The sequence below is a fragment of the Sminthopsis crassicaudata genome, chromosome 3 (genome assembly GCF_048593235.1).
Source record: "Sminthopsis crassicaudata isolate SCR6 chromosome 3, ASM4859323v1, whole genome shotgun sequence".
Lineage (NCBI taxonomy): Eukaryota > Metazoa > Chordata > Mammalia > Dasyuromorphia > Dasyuridae > Sminthopsis > Sminthopsis crassicaudata.
The window spans coordinates 487841309-487864150 of NC_133619.1; the positions used below are offsets into that span (position 1 = coordinate 487841309).

The 22842-nt window shown below is 35.8% G+C and overlaps 1 protein-coding gene across 11 annotated transcripts in view; it reads right to left on the reverse strand.

Moving 5' to 3' along the window:
* ZMYM2 (zinc finger MYM-type containing 2) overlaps positions 1-21827 on the reverse strand; it is an 80183-nt gene extending 58356 nt beyond the window's left edge. For 2 of the 11 annotated variants that reach the window (XM_074303705.1, XM_074303704.1), the window contains exons 1-2: positions 20846-20967; positions 20616-20683 (exon numbers count right to left, since the gene is read on the reverse strand). In XM_074303705.1, coding sequence (XP_074159806.1) covers positions 20616-20683; positions 20846-20899 — 122 coding nt within the window. In that variant the 5' untranslated portion in view covers positions 20900-20967. Of the gene's footprint in view, positions 1-15267; positions 15332-15790; positions 15893-18202; positions 18316-19607; positions 19833-20615; positions 20684-20845; positions 20972-21369; positions 21508-21725 lie in introns of those variants that run through there. The other 9 variants (XM_074303711.1, XM_074303712.1, XM_074303710.1 and 6 more) reach the window with 9 other exon arrangements.
* Between the last annotated feature and the right edge of the window lie 1015 nt (positions 21828-22842).

Below are 22842 nucleotides of genomic sequence, written 5' to 3' on the forward strand. Positions count from 1 at the left end.
GTAGTTCAAAAGAAACATTTGGGTAGAGTCGAGTATGATGTGATTCTAAAAAGCAAACCTATGTAGGAAAAAGAATAATAATTATATTATACAAATGAGGTGTGAGGACAAGAACTGACAGAGAAATGAGACAGATTCCACAACATTTCCTCCCCCTACTCACATGGGGAATGGAGGGGGAGAGAAGAGTTTGACTACAAAGGTATCTTCTAAATTCTTAAGTAAGAGGGGTAGAGTATATAGAAAGGGGTAGAGATTAACAGGAATGGGATAAAGTATGCAATTAATAGAATGCTATAAAGACAGGGAAAAGGGGAGAGAGAAACTTTGAAGGGGATTTGATTAAGTAATGGCAAGGCAGGGGAAAGAAGTAAAAAGCAAGAGTCAGCAGGGATAGGAAATAATAGATACATATAAACAATGATAACGATGAAAAGTAGAATTTATTAGAAGAAAAATTAGGGGTAGGTAGTAATCATCTATTTCAGATAAAATTAAAGCTAAAATAGACCTCATCAAAAGAGAAAATAGGGAAACTATATATACTATGTCAGCCATATTAATATTGCTTTTAAACTATTTAAAATAAGTAGATGGTAAATGATTGAAATGTTGCTATGTGTAGGAAATGAGGAGTTGGTGGATCCTTATAAAAGATGCTATCCAACTTCAGAGAAAAAGGAGACAAAGAAGCATAGTACAACCTTACACGGAAGCATATGAATGTATATGGAAATTTATGTGTATGATTATAGATATCTAAGTATATATATCCATGCAAAATTGTAGCTTTCTTGGGTGAAGTGGGGGACAAGGAAAGGGGGAAAAATGAATTAAATAAAAAGTACACAGCAGTGAACAAAAGAGAGCATACATGAAAGCAAAGATGGATAGCTCTGAACACAATGTGAACAGTACTACTCATTATATATACTTTCTTGAAATGGAAATTTCTCTCATTTTGAATCCTCTCTTCTGTTATGATGTGCACAGTGATCATTTTTTTTCTTTTGATTTTTTCTTTTTCTACTTTGTTTTTAGGTTTTAAATAAGTTTTAAGTGTATTTTTTCTGATAGAAAATGAATAGGCTATGAAAGATGAAAATCCATAAGCTCACAAGACCTGCTAAGACCAGCTGCACAGCTCCCCAGGTGAGAATAGTATCAGACTATCTTGACAAAATGCCTGAGAACAAACTGGGTTTTCCAAAGCCCAAATGCCCTTCTCCATTTGTTACAAAGTTGCTCAATAACTTTGGGGAAAGAGTTGCAGATTTTGCTCCTTAAATTTAATAATATTTAACTTCAGGATATCATTCTGGAAAGCAATTTAGAACTGTGTCCAAAAAGCTATAAAACTATAAAACTGCCATCTCCTTCCTCAGACTTAGTGGGATATAGGGATCTAACTCCAATAGGGGCATGATATAGAGAATATAAAACTACTAAAGGTATGAAGAGTTGAAAGGGGAGAGAAAGGATATAGTTCATTACTGAAGATGGCCAAATAAATCAGTCTACAATAATGTTAGAATTTGTTAGGCTATCAGGAAGTTAGCATCTCAAAATTCAGCCTTGCTCTCACTTCCAGACTCTCCTTTTACCTTCCTTCACTCTGTAACCTTTAATCCTTTGTTCATCTAATTAAAATTTTCTACCCAATTAATATTTAGGAGTATATTGAGTCAATAATTCATTTTCTCTTTTCTCAAGAGTTCAGCACTAAGCTCCCCATTATTTTCTGGTCCCCAACTCCTACCCTTACAAATGGGACCCTTTACTATCCATATAGTTATCTGACTAAACTCTATTTTCCTAGTTCTTTAATCTCTTTAAGTTTCATGACTTATTCCTTCACTCTACCCCATTACATGTGATCATTACTCAGAAGTATAACACTTCTCTTAATGATAAACTGATATTCTTCTATCTAAACATAACATTTCTATCATTATATCATGGCCATATTCTACTCTTCCTTCCTTCTTCTGTCATTCCACCTCTTGGAGACAACCATTCACTTTCCAATTCAGTCAGATTTTTTGAAAAAGTTGCTTGTAACTTACTTCCTCCACTTCCTCTCCTCTCACTCATCACCAAAATCCTTTACAATCTGGCTTTCTACCTTTTATCAAGTAACTGAAAATACCTCTTAGTTATGAATGATAACAAGTTATGAATGATCTTAGTTGCCAAATCTAATGTCTTTTCTCAGTCCCAACCTTTCCCAACTTATCTACTGTACTATAGATTACCTTCTTCTCCTGGATTTTCTCTTTTCTGGATTTTTCTGACATAATAGTGTCCTAGTTCTATCAAATTAATCCTTTTCACTCTCCTTTCCTTTCTCATTATTCACATTATATCCTGCCCAGTATAGGGGTATACTTTGAGAGTACAAAGTTCTGTGCCCTTCTCTCCATATATATATATTTTCTTAGTAAACTCATCAAACTCCATCAGATATATGTATACACATACATATGTACACTTATACACACAGGCATACACATAATACTTGTATATTCATTGTTTTAATTTTCACAATTGTGTAGCTAAAAATAAATAAAAGACAATGAAAATCATGTTTTGAAAATGCAAAGAAAAAACAGAAGTCCAGAAAGACTGACAGCTAAGTAGGGCTATTCTGAGAATTATATGTTTTATTTATCCTTTATTTAAACAGTTTCAGGTTCGAAACTTTTTTTTCCCTCTAACATTTATAGAAACACATTTTATTTTATTTGTCAAGTTCAGAGAATTTTTTAAAAAGAAAAAATGTATTTCCTGCTTTTAAAAATATCACTTTCTTCAAACAGATAAATAATTTTTTATTAGGAAAGTTGTAGAGGGCTGCAGATAGTGGGGAAACTCTGAGTGAGATATATGACCCTTTAACTCAGAGGAAACCTGCTAAAAATATCTGGTTTGGCTCCCCATTTTTCCCTTTGGAATTTTTCACCTCTCTTCCTGAGAAGTCAGAGACTGCATTACCACTTGTATTCTTCTGGAAGCCAAGGATACTTGCAGCAGGGTGCTTATAGTTAGCATTTAATCAGTGTGATTGATGAGATAATGGTTCTCTAGTTCACACATACTCAGTATGATATAACGATGCAATCACTCTACTTAGTGTGATGTAATGATGTAACTTACTGCTGAGAGGTATTTAAGGGCTGAGAGAACTGGAAATTAGAGACTGTAAATAGATACTTAAATATTGTAAAGAGACTGGCAGTTTCATGTAGAATTCTGATTTCTTTCTATTTTACTATATAATGCAAATGTCCATTCTACTTGGTGTTCAAGTTTAGAATAAAAATAATGTAGTGTTTTAGATTGTTTGATTCCATACTCACTACTTATATTAATTTTTTACAAAAGATTTGAGAAATCAGAGGAAGGTGGTCTAAGTGTACCTGATCTAAAGCTATATTATATAGCAGCAGTCACCAAAACCATTTGGTATTGGCTAAGAAATAGACCGGTAGATCAGTGGAACAGATTAGATACAAAGGACAAAAAAGGGTACATCTATAGCAATCTAATCTTTGACAAACCCAAAGATTCCAACATTAGGGATAAAAATTCATTATTCGGAAAAAACTGTTGGGAAAACTGGAAATTAGTATGGCAGAAATTAGATATGGATCCACACTTAACACCAAATACCAAGATAAGATCAAAATGGGTCCATGATTTAGGCATAAAGAGGGAGATAATAAATAGATTAGAGGAACAGAGGATAATCTACCTCTCAGACTTGTGGAGGAGGAAGGAATTTATGACCAGAGGAGAACTAGAGATCATTATTGATCACAAAATAGAAGATTTTGATTACATCAAACTAAAAAGTTTCTGTACAAATAATACTAATGCAAACAAGATTAGAAGGGAAGTAACAAATTGGGAAAATATTTTTAAAAACAAAGGTTCTGACAAAGGTCTCATTTCCAAAATATATAGAGAACTGACCATAATTGATAAGAAACCGAACCATTCTCCAATTGATAAATGGTCAAAGGATATGAACAGACAATTCTCAGAGGAAGAAATTGAAACTATATCCACTCACATGAGTGTTCCAAATCACTACTGATCAGAGAAATGCAAATTAAGACCACTCTGAGATACCACTACACACCTGTCAGATTGGCTAAGATGACAGGAACAAATAATGACAAATGTTGGAGGGGATGTGGGGAAATTGGGACACTAATACATTGCTGGTGGAGTTGTGAAGGAGTCCGGCCATTCTGGAGAGCAATCTGGAATTATGCCCAAAAAGTTATCAAACTGTGCATACCCTTTGACCCAGCAGCGCTACTACTGGGATTATATCCCAAAGAAATACTAAAGAGCGGAAAGAGACATATATGTGCCAAAATGTTTGTGGCAGCTCTTTTTGTTGTAGCTAGAAACTGGAAGATGAATGGATGTCCATCAGTTGGAGAATGGTTGGGTAAATTGTGGTATATGAAGGTTATGGAATATTATTGCTCGGTAAGAAATGACCAGCAGGAGGAATATAGAGAGGCCTGGAGAGACTTAAATCAACTGATGCTGAGTGAAATGAGCAGAACCAGAAGATCACTGTACACTTCAACAACAATACTGTATGAGGATGTATTCTGATGGAAGTGGAAATCTTCAACATAAAGAAGATCCAACTCACTTCCAGTTGATCAATGATGGACAGAGGTAGCTACACCCAGAGAAGAAACACTGGGAGGGGAATGTAAATTGTTAGCACTAATATCTGTCTGCCCAGGTTGCATGTACCTTCGGATTCTAATGTTTATTGTGCAACAAGAAAATGATATTCACACACATGTATTGTACCTAGACTATATTGTAACACATGTAAAATGTATGGTATTGCCTGTTGTCGGGGGGAGGGAATAGAGGGAGGGGGGGTAATTTGGAAAAATGAATACAAGGGATAATATTATAAAATATATATATATATAATAAAAAAAAAAAATTTCAGTCCCACAAAAAAAAAAAAAAAAAAAAAAAGATTTGAGAAATCAGCTTTACTTTAAATTCTATAAAAGCAGAAATTCAAACTAAAATTTACAAAACTAAAATTCAAATTTCCAACATGCTTCACCTGATCATCTTGGGCAATGTTTAGCTGTACAAACACCTTGCATTTTCCTCATTGGTTTTTTAGAAAACTACAATTACTTAAAAGTCATGATCAACCTACTGTGAATCAATTACTATACTCAGGTTTCACTATTAGAAATAAAAAGCTATCATTTGGCATTAGTTCTAGATTATTTGATGGCAGTAATGCAAATTGTTCAATAAGTGAAAATGACAAAACAAGACATTAATCTGTTCATGAAAACAAAAGGTATTACTCCATTGCAAATTTAGGTTTTCACAAATTATATATTTTAGTTCCCCCCTATCATATGCTCAGACAATATCAAGAAAACAAGTTTGCCACCTACTGACTCATCAGTCACAATGCACTGAGTTTTGAAATTTTTTTACCTGTTTTGTATATTCTCGCACAATAAAATTTATATAACTCTTTATGTGAAGTAAATAGGACAAGTTCCCCACTTTGGAAATAATTAAGAAAAATGAGTCTCACTAATACATTGTTGGTGGAATTGTAAATACATCCAGCCATTCTGAAAATGATTTGGACTATGCTCAAAAAGTTATCAAACTGTGCATACCCTTTGATCCAGCAGTGTTACTACTGGGCTTATATCCCAAAGAGATTTTAAAGAAGGGAAAGGGACCTATATGTGCAAGAATGTTTGTGGCAGCCCTCTTTGGAGTGGCCAGAAACTGGAAACTGAGTGGATGCCCATCAATTGGAGAATAGCTGAATAAATTGTGGTATATGAATATTAATGATTCTTCTGTAAGAAATGACCAACAGGATGATTTCAGAAAGGCCTGGAGAGACTTACATGAACTGATACTGAGTGAAATTAGCAGGACCAGGAGATCATTATATACTTCAACAACAATGCTATATGATCAATTCTGATGGACTTAGCCCTCTTCAAAAATGAGATGAACCAAATCAGTTCCAATAGAGCAGTAACGAACTGAACCAGCTACACCCAGTGAAAGAACTCTGGGAGATGACTATGAACATAGAATTCACAATCCCTCTACTTTTGTCTGCCTGCATTCAAAGTCCGATTCTTTTTGTACAGCAAAATAACTGTATGGACAAGTATACATATATTGTATTTAACTTATACTTTTAACACATTCAATATGTATTGGTCAACCTGCCAGCAGGAGAAAGGGTAAGGGGAAAGAGGGGAAAAGTTGGAACAAAAGGTTTTGCAATTGTCAATGCTGAAAAATTACCCATGCATATATCTTTGTAAATAAAAAGATATAATAAAAAAAAAAATTTTTTTTGAAGAGAGAAATGAGTCTCAGAGAATTTTCTAATAAGATTTCCAAGATCTCTAGGTTAACAAATATTAAAGCCAGAACTCAAATACTTTTTGAATCCAGTATCGATCAAAAGGTTTAATCACATCTCCTACTGACACAGTGGTACTAACCTAGCAGTCTGCTGATTTAACTGCTGCATATTTGTCAACTACAATAATAATTATTATGATGATTCTTCACAATAGTCTTATTCTGCTGTCTCTAGATGGCATGAAAACGACCCTGGATCTTTCAAAAGCTACATAAGCAGAACAACAAATGTTTCAAGTTATCTACCCAACATGAAAATTTTCAAGACAGCCTGACAGACTTTTTAGCTTACCTAAATACAGTTAGATTCACCAGCAAAGGTTGGCCAATAAGTGCAAAAGCATTTCATTAAACTGATAATATGAAATAGCTATCATTCCAATGTGTACCTTCAGTTTCTTTAGTTACAATAATAAGCCAAAAAAGAAAAATACATTCAAAATAAGCACACTTTACTGTTAGAAAACACAATGTATCATCTTTGTCTAACCTTCAAAACTGATAATTAGTAGAAGATCTAAAGTAACACTCAAGAGATCAAAATCAAAATTGGAATTTTAGTTAAAAGAATACCAGTTCTTACTTTACCTTTAAAGAGGATGAATAGCATAGTTCACAGATAGATATTAATATTATATCATATCATCACATACTTTATCTCACTTTACAATCTGTTCACAATAAACAATTACAGATATTTGGTTTATGATCAAGAAATGAAAAAAGACCAAAGCCTTAGACTTCTCAAAAGCTTCAGCCTGCTCTTTACAGAAAAGCCTCAAAACACACTGGAAATGGCCAAGACTTGATAACAGAAAACCAATTACTAAGATAATAGCTACTTCAGAATCAGCTGCCTCTATAGTCAAATTAACTGTAGATCAAAATTAACATTAGAAGTCTAAAGAAATGTAACTCAACCTTTTTAGATCAGAGTAAACAAGTTGCATTGAAGTCTGAACAATGCAAATTAAGTTGATGAGACTAAAAATAACTTCCTCTGAAAGAAGTCAGGGGGTAATAACACTTTTCTCCAATAGGAATCTCATTTTTTTTTAATCATGAAAAGATAGATCAGAAGATTTTAAAGCAATGCTACTTCAAACAGGGAGGGAAAATAGGAAAAATTATATCGGCAGGAAAGATTGGTTGGAGACCTCGCTCAGTCAAATGGAGGCAAAAGCCAAGTACATCTGGAAAAAACAAGCAAATGTAAAACAGGGCATTTCTCTGTAGATGTATATTCTCATAAGAAATAGTCAAGGGGCAGCTAGCTAGGTGGTGAAATGGATAGAGCACCAGCCCTGAATTCAGGAGGACCTGAGTTCAAATGTGATCTCAGACACTTAACACTTCCTAGCTGTGTGACCCTGGGCAAGTCACTTAACCCCAGGGGGGGGGGGGAGAGTCAAGAAAATCGGAGTACAATGCACTTCTAAGAATAAACCTTAAGATGAAGTTTAGAAGACCTGACCATATATATTCATATGGAATCTAAGCTGAAAATAAAGAAGGCAAAGTTACAAAAGAATGAAAATGATTAAAATTGCACTTGATGAAAAACTTGAAAAATTATTTTCTTTCATGACTAGTATTTTTTAAGTGACCTTACATACATTAGGACATAAGAGAAAAATCAATTTTTGCAATCTTCTAGCATGACTCACATGTTCATAGTTGTATGAACTATCCAAAATTTAAATTTAAAAAAAAAAAATCTGGTTGTATTCATTAAGCAGTGATTTTTTAAAAATGTGGCCTTCAAGAGTCATCACCACAAAGTGTCTTACCCATGATATCATGGTTTACTCAAGAATTCAAAAAACAAGATTCCCTAAGGATACAGAGATGCTCCAAATGCCCCCATTTACAAAATATTAACTGATCATCAAAATTGAGCACACTAAAAAGCCTCAATTAATTATGTTATTTGAAAGACGCTATTCTAAGACATCCAAAGTTGAGACGTTTTTGAAAAGCATACTGCTAAAACTGCCAATCAATACAACAATAATAGAAAGCATTTTATATTGTGCTTTACGATGTGCAAAGCACTCCACATATTACCTCAAGTATCTTGGATAGTCATTCTAAATGGATAGCATAGGGCAAGGAAATAACTAAAAGAGCAGTATGGGTGAGGCCCCTTCATATTTGGAAAAATGCTGCTTAAATTACTAAAGCTCCCCTTAACAAATATTCTACCAGTTAAAAGTTTTTAAATCAACAAATCATATAACATCATGATGTCTGAAGAATCACAACTTTACACGGCCCAAAGCCAAACTAAAATTCCCTACAAACTACTACTACCTTAATTACATTTCCCTCTCCCTATACAACATCTAATATCTTCCCCTCGCCCCCAGAAAAAAAATTAATTATAAAAACATGCTGGATATTGGTTCCAATCTGCACTGCAACCCCAAAGCAAGGAAACGACATCTTTTTAAGTATCATCTGAACAGTCTACATCAAAATCAGTGTATTACTTTTTCCACTAGTAAAAAAGTATAAATTGGCCAAAACTTGTTTAGGCTATCATTTCTATAAAAGAAAATTCAAGCAGGAAACCATAATGTTTAGGAGAAACTTTTAAGTTTCAAATAATATCTAAAAGTAAAGAGTTTGTTTATTCTAACCAAATACTAGTTCATTTCCTCAAATTAGTTCATAGTAATATATTACTTTTTGAACAGAAGCAAAAAACTAAACCTCTAATTTCATATATACAAAAATGTGAATCATCTTTGTTGTGAAGAACAGAATTCCCCTTAGATTTAAATTGGGTATTAAAAAAATATATAAAACATAGCAATATTTTATTTGGACAAATTATTTGACACTTTGATATTCAAACAAACCTTTACAAGACACATTCTATTATCTAAATTTAAGAAATATCTAGGACAAATGTGTTTTACCCTAATATAAAATTAACACCTAAAAATTTATTTATTCATTGTTAACTGATCACCTACAAAACAAGCAAAACTTGACCAACACAAGATTTCCTACTCAAAAGAATAAGTATTAAAAATAGAAGCAACCAATAATAACAATTAACAGCAGTGTAACTTGAACCCAAATCTTCCTGATTCTGAGGCTAATAGCTTTCTGCCACAGCTACCTCTCAACAATGAATAAATAAACAAAAGGTCAAATCAATAAAAAAAAAAAAAAGAAGCAACCATTAAAAAGTATTACTGAAATACTAAAAATAATTCCAGAAATAAAATTAAATAGTCAAATATTCTTTCTATTTTACTATGCTTGTTCCCTGAAAAATTAATGGATATACTGACAAAATCTGACAATATCTGATGCAAGTCTGTTCACCTTTAGGCCCCTTCTCTCTTCCCCCCATTTTTTTACATGAAATATGAAAGCAACATTTATCTCCAAAATTGGTCATTATTATTATTCAGCAACCTACTTCCAAGCTTTTTATTTTGTTCATTTAAATTATTGTTGCTGTGCATCCACAAATACCCAAATACATACTATATACAATCCCCTGATAGAATGTAAGTTTTAAAAAGTGCTTTTTAATAGTTTAGAACATGTTTAATATAGATTTCCAAAAGCTCAATGCAAACACTGTCATTGCCATTTTTCTTAGTTGTCTGTCTTAAGTCACCATCTAACTTTGTTCTATCTCCAGAAATAACATATATAAAATAAAGATATATAGATATATACACACACACACACACACACACACACATATATATATATATATATATATATATATATATATATATAAAAATAAATAAAGCAAGGATGTTCTATTTTCAAATAATCAATGAAAAGTACATAAGCTACTTCTTTTTCAGGCACAGGACTAGACACTAATGTACAAATAAAAGAGTAAATTCTTCTTAAAATAAGCTTTTATTCAAAGCATATATATGTGTGTGTGTGTGTGTGTATATATATATGTATATATATATATATATATATATATATATATATATATATATATATAAAACTTAGTATTTTTGAGATATATATATATATATATATATATATCCTATATACACAAAAATTAAATACTAATTTGTCTAGATAGAACTGAAACCAACAGGTGGAAAGATTAGGAAAGGATTCATAAAGAAGATGATAACTTTAAAATAAATTTTCAAGGCCAATTGGTATGAACTGAAAAGTTCAGGAGGGGAAGTAATGACCTGTGAACATTGAAAGGATAGGAAGCTTAAAAGAGTTTATATTTTATTCTAAAGGAATTAAGAAACCACTTATGTTGGTTAAGGAATAGTCATATGATCAGATTTACACTTAAAATTTCAAGTTCTAGGCTCTCACACTGTACTACAAAAATCAATATCATCAGAACTGGCTAAAAAAATAGAAACGTGAAGCAATAGAATAGATCAAGCACACAAATAATTGAGAAAAAAAAAACTTTTACAGCTAGTTTCTCTTATAAAGAGATGGTACCTAAATATGGAATTGACAAATATATAAGAACAAGAGCCATTCCTGAGTAGATAAATGATCAAAGGTTTAACTACAGGAGAAAAATGCTTCAAAACACTAATAATAATTGAATTGCAAATCATAGCAACTTTAAAGTTCACAAAAATGTAGACAGTTGCACTATTTGTCACAGCAACAGAGAATGAACTTGCCATCAATTGAGAATGCTGAACATAAGATTTGGGGGAATTTGGGAAGATTTATATGAACTGATGCAGAGAGAAATGTTCAAATGTAGAATATAGGATCACAAATAAGATAAAAGAAATGCAACTTTGAAAGACTGCAAACTTATCAAAGGAACTGACTAATCATCACCTCAGAAGACTAATAGTGAAGCACATTGTCCATGTATTAAAGAGATATCAGACTAATCATTTTCAGACTCATACACTTAACTACACTTGTCTGTGAAAAGAGAGGTTGAAGTTGTCAATAAAATATTTAAAAGTACATGCCGTTACAGACAAAATTCAGAAGGTGATACAGGACAATTTGTTTCTAAAATGTTCAAGTTAATTTAAAATAATAAACTACATTAGTTCAGTTTCATACACATTTGATCAGTATTAATAACAAACTTTTATTAATTAAGGAATCCCAAAGATTCCAAAAGGTGAAATATATTGATTTGAAGATTTAACATATGCTTAATGATAAGAATAGTTATGTCTTTTTGTCCCTGAAAAACTTAAATGGAAACTAAAATCTAGAAACATTTAAAATGGCCAAACTAGGAGACTAGACTGTTTGCTTTGTAAAACGGTAACTATGAAATCTTTCTGAATTTTTTCAACATAAGACTAATGAAAATGCCATCCTCATAAACACATCAAGAAAATCTCTAATGCACAAATATAAAGTTTAATAATAAATAGTTCAAATATCACAATCAGTATAAACATACTTTTAAACAGAATTTATTTAAGTAATTTTTAACTTTAGGTAGAAATATCACCCAATTTTGCATATACCTAAAATTCTCACTTGACTTAACCTCTCATTTCATCACATTTCTACAAGTCTCAATTTTATACTACAACATTTGTCAGGCTTCCACTACAGCCATTCCAAATTACACACAAATCAGTAATAACAATAATCTACTCCTCATATTTCAAATAAGGCAAAAAAAGTTGTTAAAAATATGCTTCTATCACTGCCATTTACCACCAATTACCACTGTATATTCCTTGAAGTTGTTCTCTCCACCCCATCCTGACATTTATGTCCTTGCTTCTCATGACTAACCTCAAAATTACTATGAGACATTAGTTAGGGCAAAGCACGTTTACTCTAGAACATCTATTACTTTACTTCCTGGATCTTCAATCTCTGAGTGCATTTTCTGTCTAAATAATAAAAATAACTTTAATAGTTAGCATTTACATAGTACTTATAAAAAGTTTTCAAAGCACTTTACAAATACTGTCAGTTGATCCTTCTAACAACCTTGAGAGGTGGTACTATCATTACTCCATTTTACAGAAGAGGAAATTCTGTCAGAATTGTTCTACTGACTCTACTGTGGCCCGCACAGTGGTTGAGAGCAGATCTAAACTCGAGTCTTCCTGACTCGAGGTCCAGTAATTTATATATGAAGCTACCTACTAGTCTAGATCATAAATCTAGAATCCTCTAAAAGGTAACACTCACCACACAAAGCCCCCTACTATCCAAATTTTCTTTAAGACCTCTAGTGAGAAAGAACCCACTATTACATCAAGCAACCCATCCACCTTTCTGTTGGCTTTAGTTTGTAGAAAGCTCTTGCTTAAATCAAGCCTAAATTTGCTACCTATGTTCGACTTTCAACTACTCATTGCTCTTAGTTCTGCCTTTTGGGCAGAATTAAACATTTAATGTTTGAGGAATTGACTAATAGGAAGGAAAACTGTTTAGAGGAGGAAAGGAAAATTAAAGACAACATTTAGAGATTTAAACTTAGGGTACCCGAAAAATAAGAATACAAAGGAAATAAGTATTTTTAAGCATCTACTATATATCAGATAATATGCTAAGCTTACAGAGTGCTATTATTATTAACATTTTATAGGGAAGTAAATTTAAAGCAGATGTAGGACAAACGACCTGCCCAAGGTCTCAAAGCTAGAAAGTATCTGAGGCTGAATATGAACTAAGGTCTTCCTGACTTCAAGCAAAACATTCCCATTTACTGTATAACACCTAGCAGTCATTACCTAATTTTTAAGAATAATGATATTTATATGTTCTAATTATTTCATATTCATAAATTACAAGAGCATAAATTTAAAGCTAGAAGAGAATTTAAAGTGCATCCAATGCCAAACTTCATTTCAGAAACAGGGAAATTGAGGTTCACAGACTACGTTACAAGACTTGCCCAGGGTCAAAAAGGCAGTGGATAAAGCCCAGATTTGAATTTGCATCTTCTAAATTTGGAACATTCAGGGAAACAACTATTCAGGAGGTGCAGTTGGGGATAAAAATGATGCAAACTGAGATCTTTTTGAGAATAATGATGTAACCCTGTGGGGGAAAGGGGTCGGATACTCCCAAACCCTGGGAAAAACATTCCTTTCCCAGACAAGCCCTTCCCAAGTTAAATGGCTTCATTTCAATCTGAGATCTTGGAAAAAAATCACCCTCCATTGGAACTGATATCTTTGGGGGGTGGCCAGGAGCCCCTTCAGGGAATTCCCAAACTCTGGGAAAAATCCTTCAAATTCCCAGTTAAGTGATTTTATTCAATTCAATTTTATTCAATCTCTGTCCAATGGTCCTTTATTGACTAGCCCAGACAGCTCCCAACCCCAGGCCAACATTTTGCCCAAATAACCAGGGGTCTGTTAACACACCTTTGCCAAACTTCATTAAGAGAGCCTCTTTTAAATGGAATAATTAAGTGGATAAAAGACAATGTTAAAACCAGGTCACATAGGGAGGCACATTCTCTAAGAAACCAAAAAGAAAACAGTTAGAAAGGTAAGATGGGAAGGACATTAAAGTGGTAGAAAAAGCTTAAGGACATGGACAAGAAGACATGGGTTTTGGTCGTTAGGTTATTGGTGACTTAATAAAAGCACTTTCTAAAAGTCAAATGCCAGAATATATGGATGACCTGATCATTAATTTGATGACCAGTAAGAAAAACTCTTATCTATCAGTTTATTAATAAAAGGAATAGGGGATATGAGATGATTATGGATTATAACAGTGTCAAAGGAAATTATGTTATTTTTTAAAATAAGACAGACACGTACAAGTTTCCAAGGAATTGGGGGAAAATGAGATATGAAAGTGAATTTAAGAATACAGATGACTAATGGAATTAGGTCCCCAATGGAGCAAAAATCTCCCATTTTATTTTTAAGTCTGAAGGAAAAAGATTGGTTGAGTATTTTCAAAAGTTTAAGAAATGATGGAGGGGCAGCTAGTTGGTATAATGGAAGTCAGAAAGATCTGAGTTCAAATCTGACCTCAGACACTTAACACTTCCTGGTTGTGTGACTCTGGGCAACTCAACCTCAATTGTCTCAGCCAAAAAAAAAAAAAAAAAAAAAAAAGAAATGAAGGAACTCATATCTAATGACTTCAATCTCTTCCACCACAGTAGGAAGCGGGATCAATTGATGATAAAATAGTAAAAAATTTTGTTAAAGATAGGTCTTGTCTGAAATAATATATTAAGACAATATACATTTTGAGAATCAAAAATGAATATATCCAATTCTTGGTTATTACTAGGTATCAGAATCAAATCAAACCAAGAATATGAACATTTTTCACAAGATTTTCAAATGAATGACCAGGCTCCAAATCATTCAAGGAAGAAATGTAAATCAGTATGTTGAGGTTTTATCTCAACCCCAGAAAACCAATCAAGATGTCAAAATACTAAAATCATCAGTGTTGGTAAGACTGTAGGAAAATATACTAGTCCACTGTTGCTGGAACTAGGAATCGGTTGTTAGATAGCAATTTGGAATTATGCAAAAAAGTTCGCCTTGACAAAATAAATGAATGAATGAATATATAAATAAATATCCCATTTCTTACAGGATACCATTTTTAATCCATATTTAATTCTAATGCCTTTCCTTAGTTGGTTTATTTAATTCTAATGCCTTTCCTTAGTTGGTTATTTCCAATTTATCCTATATACAGCTTGTTTTTACGTATTTGTATGATTGTTGCCTCCCCCATCACATTGTTTGAACTTCTTGATAAAAGATTTGTTTTTTTAGCTATCTTTATATTCCCAGACTTTAGCACAAGAGACAGGGATATAGTAGGAGCTAAACGTATGCTTACTGACAGATTGAGATTCCACTATTTAGTTTAAACACCAACAGGGATCATTGGTAACAAAGCCATCCTAAAAAAAAAAAAAAAAAAAAAAATTTAAAGCAGTACTTTGTGTTAGCGAAGAATTGAAAGCAAAGCAGATACCAACTGACTGAGGAATAGCTAAATAATTTATAGCACATGAAAGTAATGATTCCTATATGAAGTAAGGCAAACAAAGAATACAGACAAGCATGAAATGGAAAGAACTAATACAAACTGAAATAAGCAGAATCAAGTATATTTAATGACTGTCAATGTAAACAGGAGAAACTATCACAAAATCAAAAATGAACACTGCAGTTATAATTAATATCACATTTCTTATCTTTACAATGGGTGGAGGAAGGGTAGGAGGGAAAGAATTCCAAATTCAAATCTTTTTTTTAAATGAATGCTAAAAAATAATAAAAATTTTTAAAGTGTTAAATATTTCAAAATTACAAAATATGGCCCCAAAGAAAAGATATGAGAAAATAAATATCCCTACCCTATTCCTCTGAAGAAGTGAAAGATCCATAGCTGTGGTATATTACATGTTTTCAGATTTTTTTTCAATGTCAATATAAGTTTTGCTGATTTATTTCTCCTCCTTTTATTTAAAAAAAAAAAATTCTTTGTTATATGAGATGTTAGCTCTCTCTAGGAGGGGGAAGGGAAGTATACTAGGAGAAATTTGAGCAATGTAAAAAAGATACAAATAAAATTTTATTTTTAAAGAAACTTTTAATGTTTTAAATCTTATATCCTATCCCTGTACCACTAAGTTAGAAAGTTTATTTAAAATGCTAAAGTATAATAAATGTAAGAAAACTAGAGATCTAGTCAATATACAAATGCTATTTTGGAGTAAATGACTTTATAAAAGCAAAAAATACAGCAAGTTGTTTTGCATAAAAGTGTCCAGTTGAACCAAGACACTTGCCCAAATCCCCAAATGAGAGAAAAGTAATGTATTTATGAAATGTCTGCCTAAGGACATAAGTTCAGAAAAATAGTTAAAAACTGATCAGCCCTTACAAAGGTCAAACTCCTAGAGTTAAAGTGACCTTGCAGGCCATCTGGCCCACTTTGAAATACATATGTCCATGGCCCTTCTTTCATCACCACCAAGTGGTTAGGTACACAGTCTTTGCTTTTAACACCTCCAATGCCGCACTATAAGGTCCAAATCTGTTAACTTCTTTCCTAATTATTCTAAAGGTACCCTTCTCTGCAGGTACTTTATTAGTAGTCTCTCTTAAAAAATGTAAGTTCCAAATTAGGCACAATATTTCTGATACAGTCTAAGAAAGAATTCAAATTGCCTAAGAGGACCAGCATATGTGGGCTCAATTCCCTACCTTCCTAACAAATAAAATAAGTATCTGAAAACATAGATAGCCTTTAAGGAAGAAGTTCTTTATTTCTAAATATATTCAAGCTAGAAATAAAACAACCACTTATGATTGCTGAAGGGGATTCATACATTAGCTAACGGATGGTCAGATTAGATTTAACTGCCTCTTCCATCTCTGAAAGTCTGATTTACTTTTAACATAAGACTATTCTACTATACCATTCTGCTAAGGAATATCACAAATGTATACATTTTATCAATGGAGAGAAATAAAATAGAGAAACTACAACTTGTAAAATATATTTCAAGGAAGATAATAAGCTCATGGACCAGGACAACAGGAGTCCTGGCAGACTACAGTCAACACGAGGATATTAAATAATGAAAACAATTTCCTCAACCTCAAAACTTTTCTCACTAGCTCACACAAAGGGAGGGAAAAAAACCTATCTTAGATGAATAGTTCTATGATCTCTAATCAAAATACCTAGTACCTGATCCAGATACTTTAAAAATATTTTTTCTTAATCCAAATATGATAAGAGAATAATTAACCATTGGGATTTATGAACACACTAATATTTCTTCTATCTGCTAACAAAAGAACTAAATTATCCAGTAAGACTAGTTATATGATTGGCATTCACTTAAATTCAGTCACTTTTGAAGAACTTACTTGAAATAGTTTTACAATTGCTTATTTTTATGGAATACAAAAATTTCAAGCATAATTTTTTTAAAATTAGCACAAATTTAAATTTCAACAACTTATACCTGGAATTGATTAAGAAAAGCAAGAACAAAATAAACCTTCTAAAGAAGGGTAATTTTTAATCTGTGGGCCATTAGCTTTTCAAAAAATATTTTGATAACTACATTTCAATATAATTCATTTCCTTTGTAGTCCTATATATTGTATTTATTTTATGCATTTAAAACACTACTTATAGGCTTCACTAATCTGCCAAAGATGTCAATGACACAAAAACCCTTTGCTCTGAAGAAAATCATTTCAGTTAATATCTAAAATGGAAAAGAACTAAATTCCTTAAAATTTTGGTAAACCTTAACAAATCTTCTGGGGGGGGGGGGGACCTCAGTAAACCTACCACCAGCAGTAAGATGGTAAGTTAACATATACCATATCTTCCCAACAGCTTAAATAATTTAAAATTGCTTTCAAAAACATTCAATACAAAATATAAACAGTTCCCCAACAATCTCAACTTTCACTATTGTTAGTAATGAATCCAGTCTTGGAAAAGCCAATCCCGTCTCAAGAATTAATCCAGAAAATTTCTTTTTTGTACCTTTCATTAACTGAAATTTAAATTCAAATCTAACTTCTTGTAAGGTATACTTTCAATTCTCAGTGAATGGTCATTTCATGAGGACAACTAAAAGTTCTGGTTTGTTTTGGTTTTGGTTTTGATTTTGAATAGGACATTTTATAGTATAGTAAACAGCCTAGTATATAGTAGAATAAGTTTTGCTTGACCATCAGGATTATCTAGGTTAGTCTCAACTCTGCCATTAATTGCCCATGAGTACAATTTCACTGACCTGAGTCTGTTTCCTTCTCTGAAAATAAAGGGGGTTACCCTAAGTCTTAAAGTCTCTTGCAGCTCTAAACTCCTAGGATTCCATGTCCTCAAAGAACTCTAAGAAAATACAACCTGAGTAAGAAAACGCAAAGATTAAAGAAAAGAATTACACAGAAAGTAATTCTCATCTAAACTGAAATATTTTACATTAGAACATTAGTTTGAATCATCTGATTTTCTATTATCTACATTCAACATTACTAATAGTACAATATCTAATTATAATTTGAGGCAACTACAAAAAGACATTCTGTGAAGGTGCTGACTAGTAGGGACTCTTAAGAAAAATGAACACCAATTTGAATGTTTAGAAGTACCTAATTAATAAAAGTACAAAAAGCTAGACTATCAAATGAGGTAAATAGAAATGACTGCCACGCATGTCTATCAGGGAAAATTTCTATAAGAAGGGACAAGAAAGGCAATCTAATGCAGCCTATAAAGATGAACAAAGACAATCCAATGAAGAGAAAGCTAAACCCATGTCCAATTAGACAAATTTGCCTTCAAGAGACTTAACACTTCCTTGGTAAGTAAGCCTGGGCACCTTTAGTCCCAATTGCCTCAGCCAAAAAAAAAAAAGGGGGGGGGGGGGAGAAGGAACCATTTATTAGATTATTCCTATTTTATAAAAAAGACAATTAGTTATTTTGATTATTCAAGGCAGTTAACCATTTCAAAATTTCAGGTTAAGTAAATTTTTATATTGTTTTAAATTAGATGGTATAGTGAAAAACAGACAGACTTCGGAGTCAAAAAGACCTGGTTTTTAAATCTTACTTCAGAAAGTAGCTGTGCCTTACTAGATAAGTAAATCACAACCTCTGAAGCTCAATTTCTTCAATTGTAAAACAGTAATATCAAAAGCACTCATATAGCTCACAGGATTCTTGTGAAAAATCAAATGGTACACTATATATAAAGCACTTCACAATCCTTAAATTTGTTATTATAATGTTTTTATAAATCTAAGCCACCACCACTATTAATAAGATAAATCTAATATGCAAAGGCACTGAAAGAAAAATAAATTGTCATCTCTCTATACTAGATTACAGAACTTTTCATTTGTGTTTATTATCATAGTGAAATAATGTACATCTTGTCCTTTCTTTCCCCTATGTTGAGTAACGAAAAGATGAAAAACACATAAGAAATATTTGAACACTAACCACCTTGAAGTAGTTAAAATCCAATGTCACATCAAAAAAAGGTGCTGAAATGGAACAAGGTGTGAAGCAGTTTTGTATCTATAATTTTTGTTAAAAGATTCACCTATTAAGAGTTTATTTTTAATCTAATATTTTAAAAGGTATCTATATATGTCTTTTAAATTCAAATAAAATAAGATTAATTAGCCTTACCTTTAAAAATTGCTAGATGAATTTGGAAGCTGTTTTCCACAGGCATAACATTTTTCCATTTTAAATGCAATCATACATCCCTCCATTCTCAGAAACACTACTCTCTAACATATAAAATTCTGTGGCTTTGGATTGGATGTGATTAACTTTTCTCGAGCATTTGGTGTTTACTGCACATTTATGCAATAACCTGTGAAACTTGATGCAGCGCCCCTAGCGAAAGTCCTAAAAATCCAGATTAAACCAAATTCCAAGGGTTCCCAAAATACAAGAGGTACAGTATTAACATTTGTCACTAAATTACCTTATAATCCAAAAATATTAAAGACAAGAAAGTTTCATATGAAGCAAATTACAATCATTAAGTTCCAATTTTCATTTAACTAGTATTCAGTATATAAAAATATGTCTAGCATCAAATTTGTAAACTTTGGTAATCAAGGCAAATAAGGGTCATTGGTCTGCTCAGCAATTAAATTCAATAGGATTGAAACAACACAAACTCGAGGTACCCAGTTTCAATGCTTTAAGAAGCATCTTAATACCCATTCGACGAAAAGTCATCCTTTCTAAAATAAATACCAAAGAAAAAATTAGTTCTCATTTTTCCAATCCCTTCTGTGTATTCTCCATCAGGAGAGGGTGGGAGAGGATGCCTAGGGACAGATCCGCATAGTATCTTGGGTCGGCGGGTTCCCGCCCGTAGACTCTAGGGGGCACCAGAAAAATGCCCTCCCAGTGCCCCCGCCCCGGGAACCTGAGCAGCTGCAGCTGCAGACCGTCGTCGGGGAGTTCGGGCTGGGATTGCGGCCGCAGGAGCAGCACAGCGCCCACCCCCGTCGTTTCTCAGCCAGTCCTGGGTCTTCGCCCTGGGGGCAGCTGCCACCCGAGCAATGGCTCCTCCTCCTCTACACAACAGAGGCCCGCGGCGAATCCCAGAGGTTTAACACCCCCCTCACCCCGGGGCTAGGCCCTCAAAAAGAGACAAATAAAGAGAAAAGGACTCACAATGGGGGGCTCTCCTCCGTAGTTTCGGCCAAAGCTGCACCAGATGGGGCTGGAAACAATTCTTGGTCCTAAGAAAATAGAGAAGAGATTTGAACCATAATCTAGTGGACCCAAGAAGGCCGCGTCCCAAGCCCGCGTCCCCCCAGCCCCAGGAGAGGGAGTGGAGGAGGTCGGGCCTTATTTCCTCCCCACACAGCCCCGAGGGCCGCCCCCCATCCCTGCACTCGAACCGTGTCTAGAGCCGAAGCAGAAAAGGGCGAGAGGCGACATCGGCCAGCACGCATCCGCGCCCTCTCCTCTGGGAGGGGAAAGCGAGAGCCTCGACGCCAGAAGAGGTCCAGCCCGCCTCCTCTACCACAAATCCCGACGTCCGCACCATACTCCCGTAGAGATCACGTCACCGCCGGGCCGCGATCTCTCCATCTGCCCCCAGCAGTTGCCCCAGGCCCGGGGTTGGCCCCCCCTGCAGTCGGCGGCCGGCAGCACTGCCTCCCCGTCCGCCATTAGAGACCCAGGCAAACAATACGGGAGACGCAGAAGCGTCGCAGGGCAGCTCCTGGGACGACGGGGGGCCGACGACCGAGCTCTCCGGGGAGAGAGGGCAGTTCCCCAACAACTCGGAAAAAAACAGCGGAGGCGGTAGCCTGTCCGAAGCGGGGGAGGGGGGGTGCTCCGGTCCTCGCCGCCGCCGCCCCCCTCCAGCTCCCTCAGCGGCTACTCCCCTCTCAGAAACAGAGACGGAAAGGAAAAATACCCCGGCCTCCGAACGCCCCGACTGCCAAGCCCGCGGGGCTGCCCCCTTCGCGGCCTCGTCTCTTCGCCGGTGCCCCGGCCTTGTCCCTCGCTGCGTTTCACTGCCCGCCGAGCCGGGCGGTAATGCGCCGAAAAGGGCCTCGGACCCGAGGGGAGGGAGGGAGCCCGGGGCAGCCCCCGAGGCCCTGCGCGGCCGCTGCGCCGCACTACGGGGTAACAAGCCCGAGGAGGTGGGAGGCTCCTTCGGAGGTTCACCCGTCTCCGCCTCCCCAGTCGCCTCCTCCGGAGGCAGTGCTGCCCTCAGCCACCCCCACCATCAGCGGACCGAGCTGGGGAAAGACGGGGGATAATCCTCACCCGGTTCTGGCTGCGGCTCCACAGAACGAACCTCCCCTCCCCCGCCCCTCCCCCCCTTCGGTAACACGCACAACTCCACTCGGTCCAGTCCCGGGCTAAGCGCAGGCGAGGAGGAGGAGGAGGCGGCCCAACCGAGCCCCACGAGGCTCCGCCTACTCGGACGCGGACTGGCTGCCGGGAGACACGGGCGGGGGTGTTTAGAACGCGTCGATTGGCTAGCAGGATTATCTTTCACTGTCCCGCCTTCGTAGGGTAGTCTAAAATGTTGTCCGTCAAATCTTGGCCACACCCACAATCTCCCCCTACCACTTTTCCCCCCCCTCTCCCCCAAGCCTCCTCCCCCTTCCTCTTTCCCTCCCCAACTCAACCCCCGCTGGATCTTTCTGGTTTGGGCAAATGTGAATTTGGTAGCCCACTACCACCAGCCAATGATTGCTACCTGGGATAACAGGCGGGTGAAAACAGAAGCTACAGCAAATGGGAATGGGGATAAGGGGCCACTCTCTCTTCACCCAGGCCTGGGCACTCAGTCTTGTGTAGCAACTGCTGCAGCTAAAGAACTCTCCCTGCAGGAATAACTGGGGAAAGACACCAATAGCCCAGATGCCCCCAAACCTTCCCCACCCCCACTCCAGTGTCCCTCCCCTCCCCCCCCGAAGAAGGGACTAGAAGTGGACTGGAGCTGACAGCGAGATACCAGGCTAAGGGCCAAGGATAGGGAAAAACTCTTAAAGCCTCTTGAGGGAAGGGGAGCTTCACTCTTTCTAACTCTTCCCCTCCTCCAAGGGGAAATACTCCCCTCCCTCCCCCCATGTAATGGCTGCAGGAGGAGGAGACGCGTCCTCCATTTTGTCGGAAGCTGCTGTGGGAACTTGGGACCAATTCAAAACCAAACCCAGTGGGGCTAAAACCCCTTTCCCCCTGCTAAGCCCCAGCCCGGATCTGTCGTTTGACTGTGGGAACATCCGGTGTCTCGTGCATGTAGAGGTGAGGGGCAAAAGGAGGCAACAGGGACTGGATAGAGAGGTGAGAGATCAAGGCGCTCCTCCCCGCCTCCATCAACCAAAATGGAGGAAACTGCGGACTCCCCAGGAGCCTGGACTCCCGCTAGTTGGAG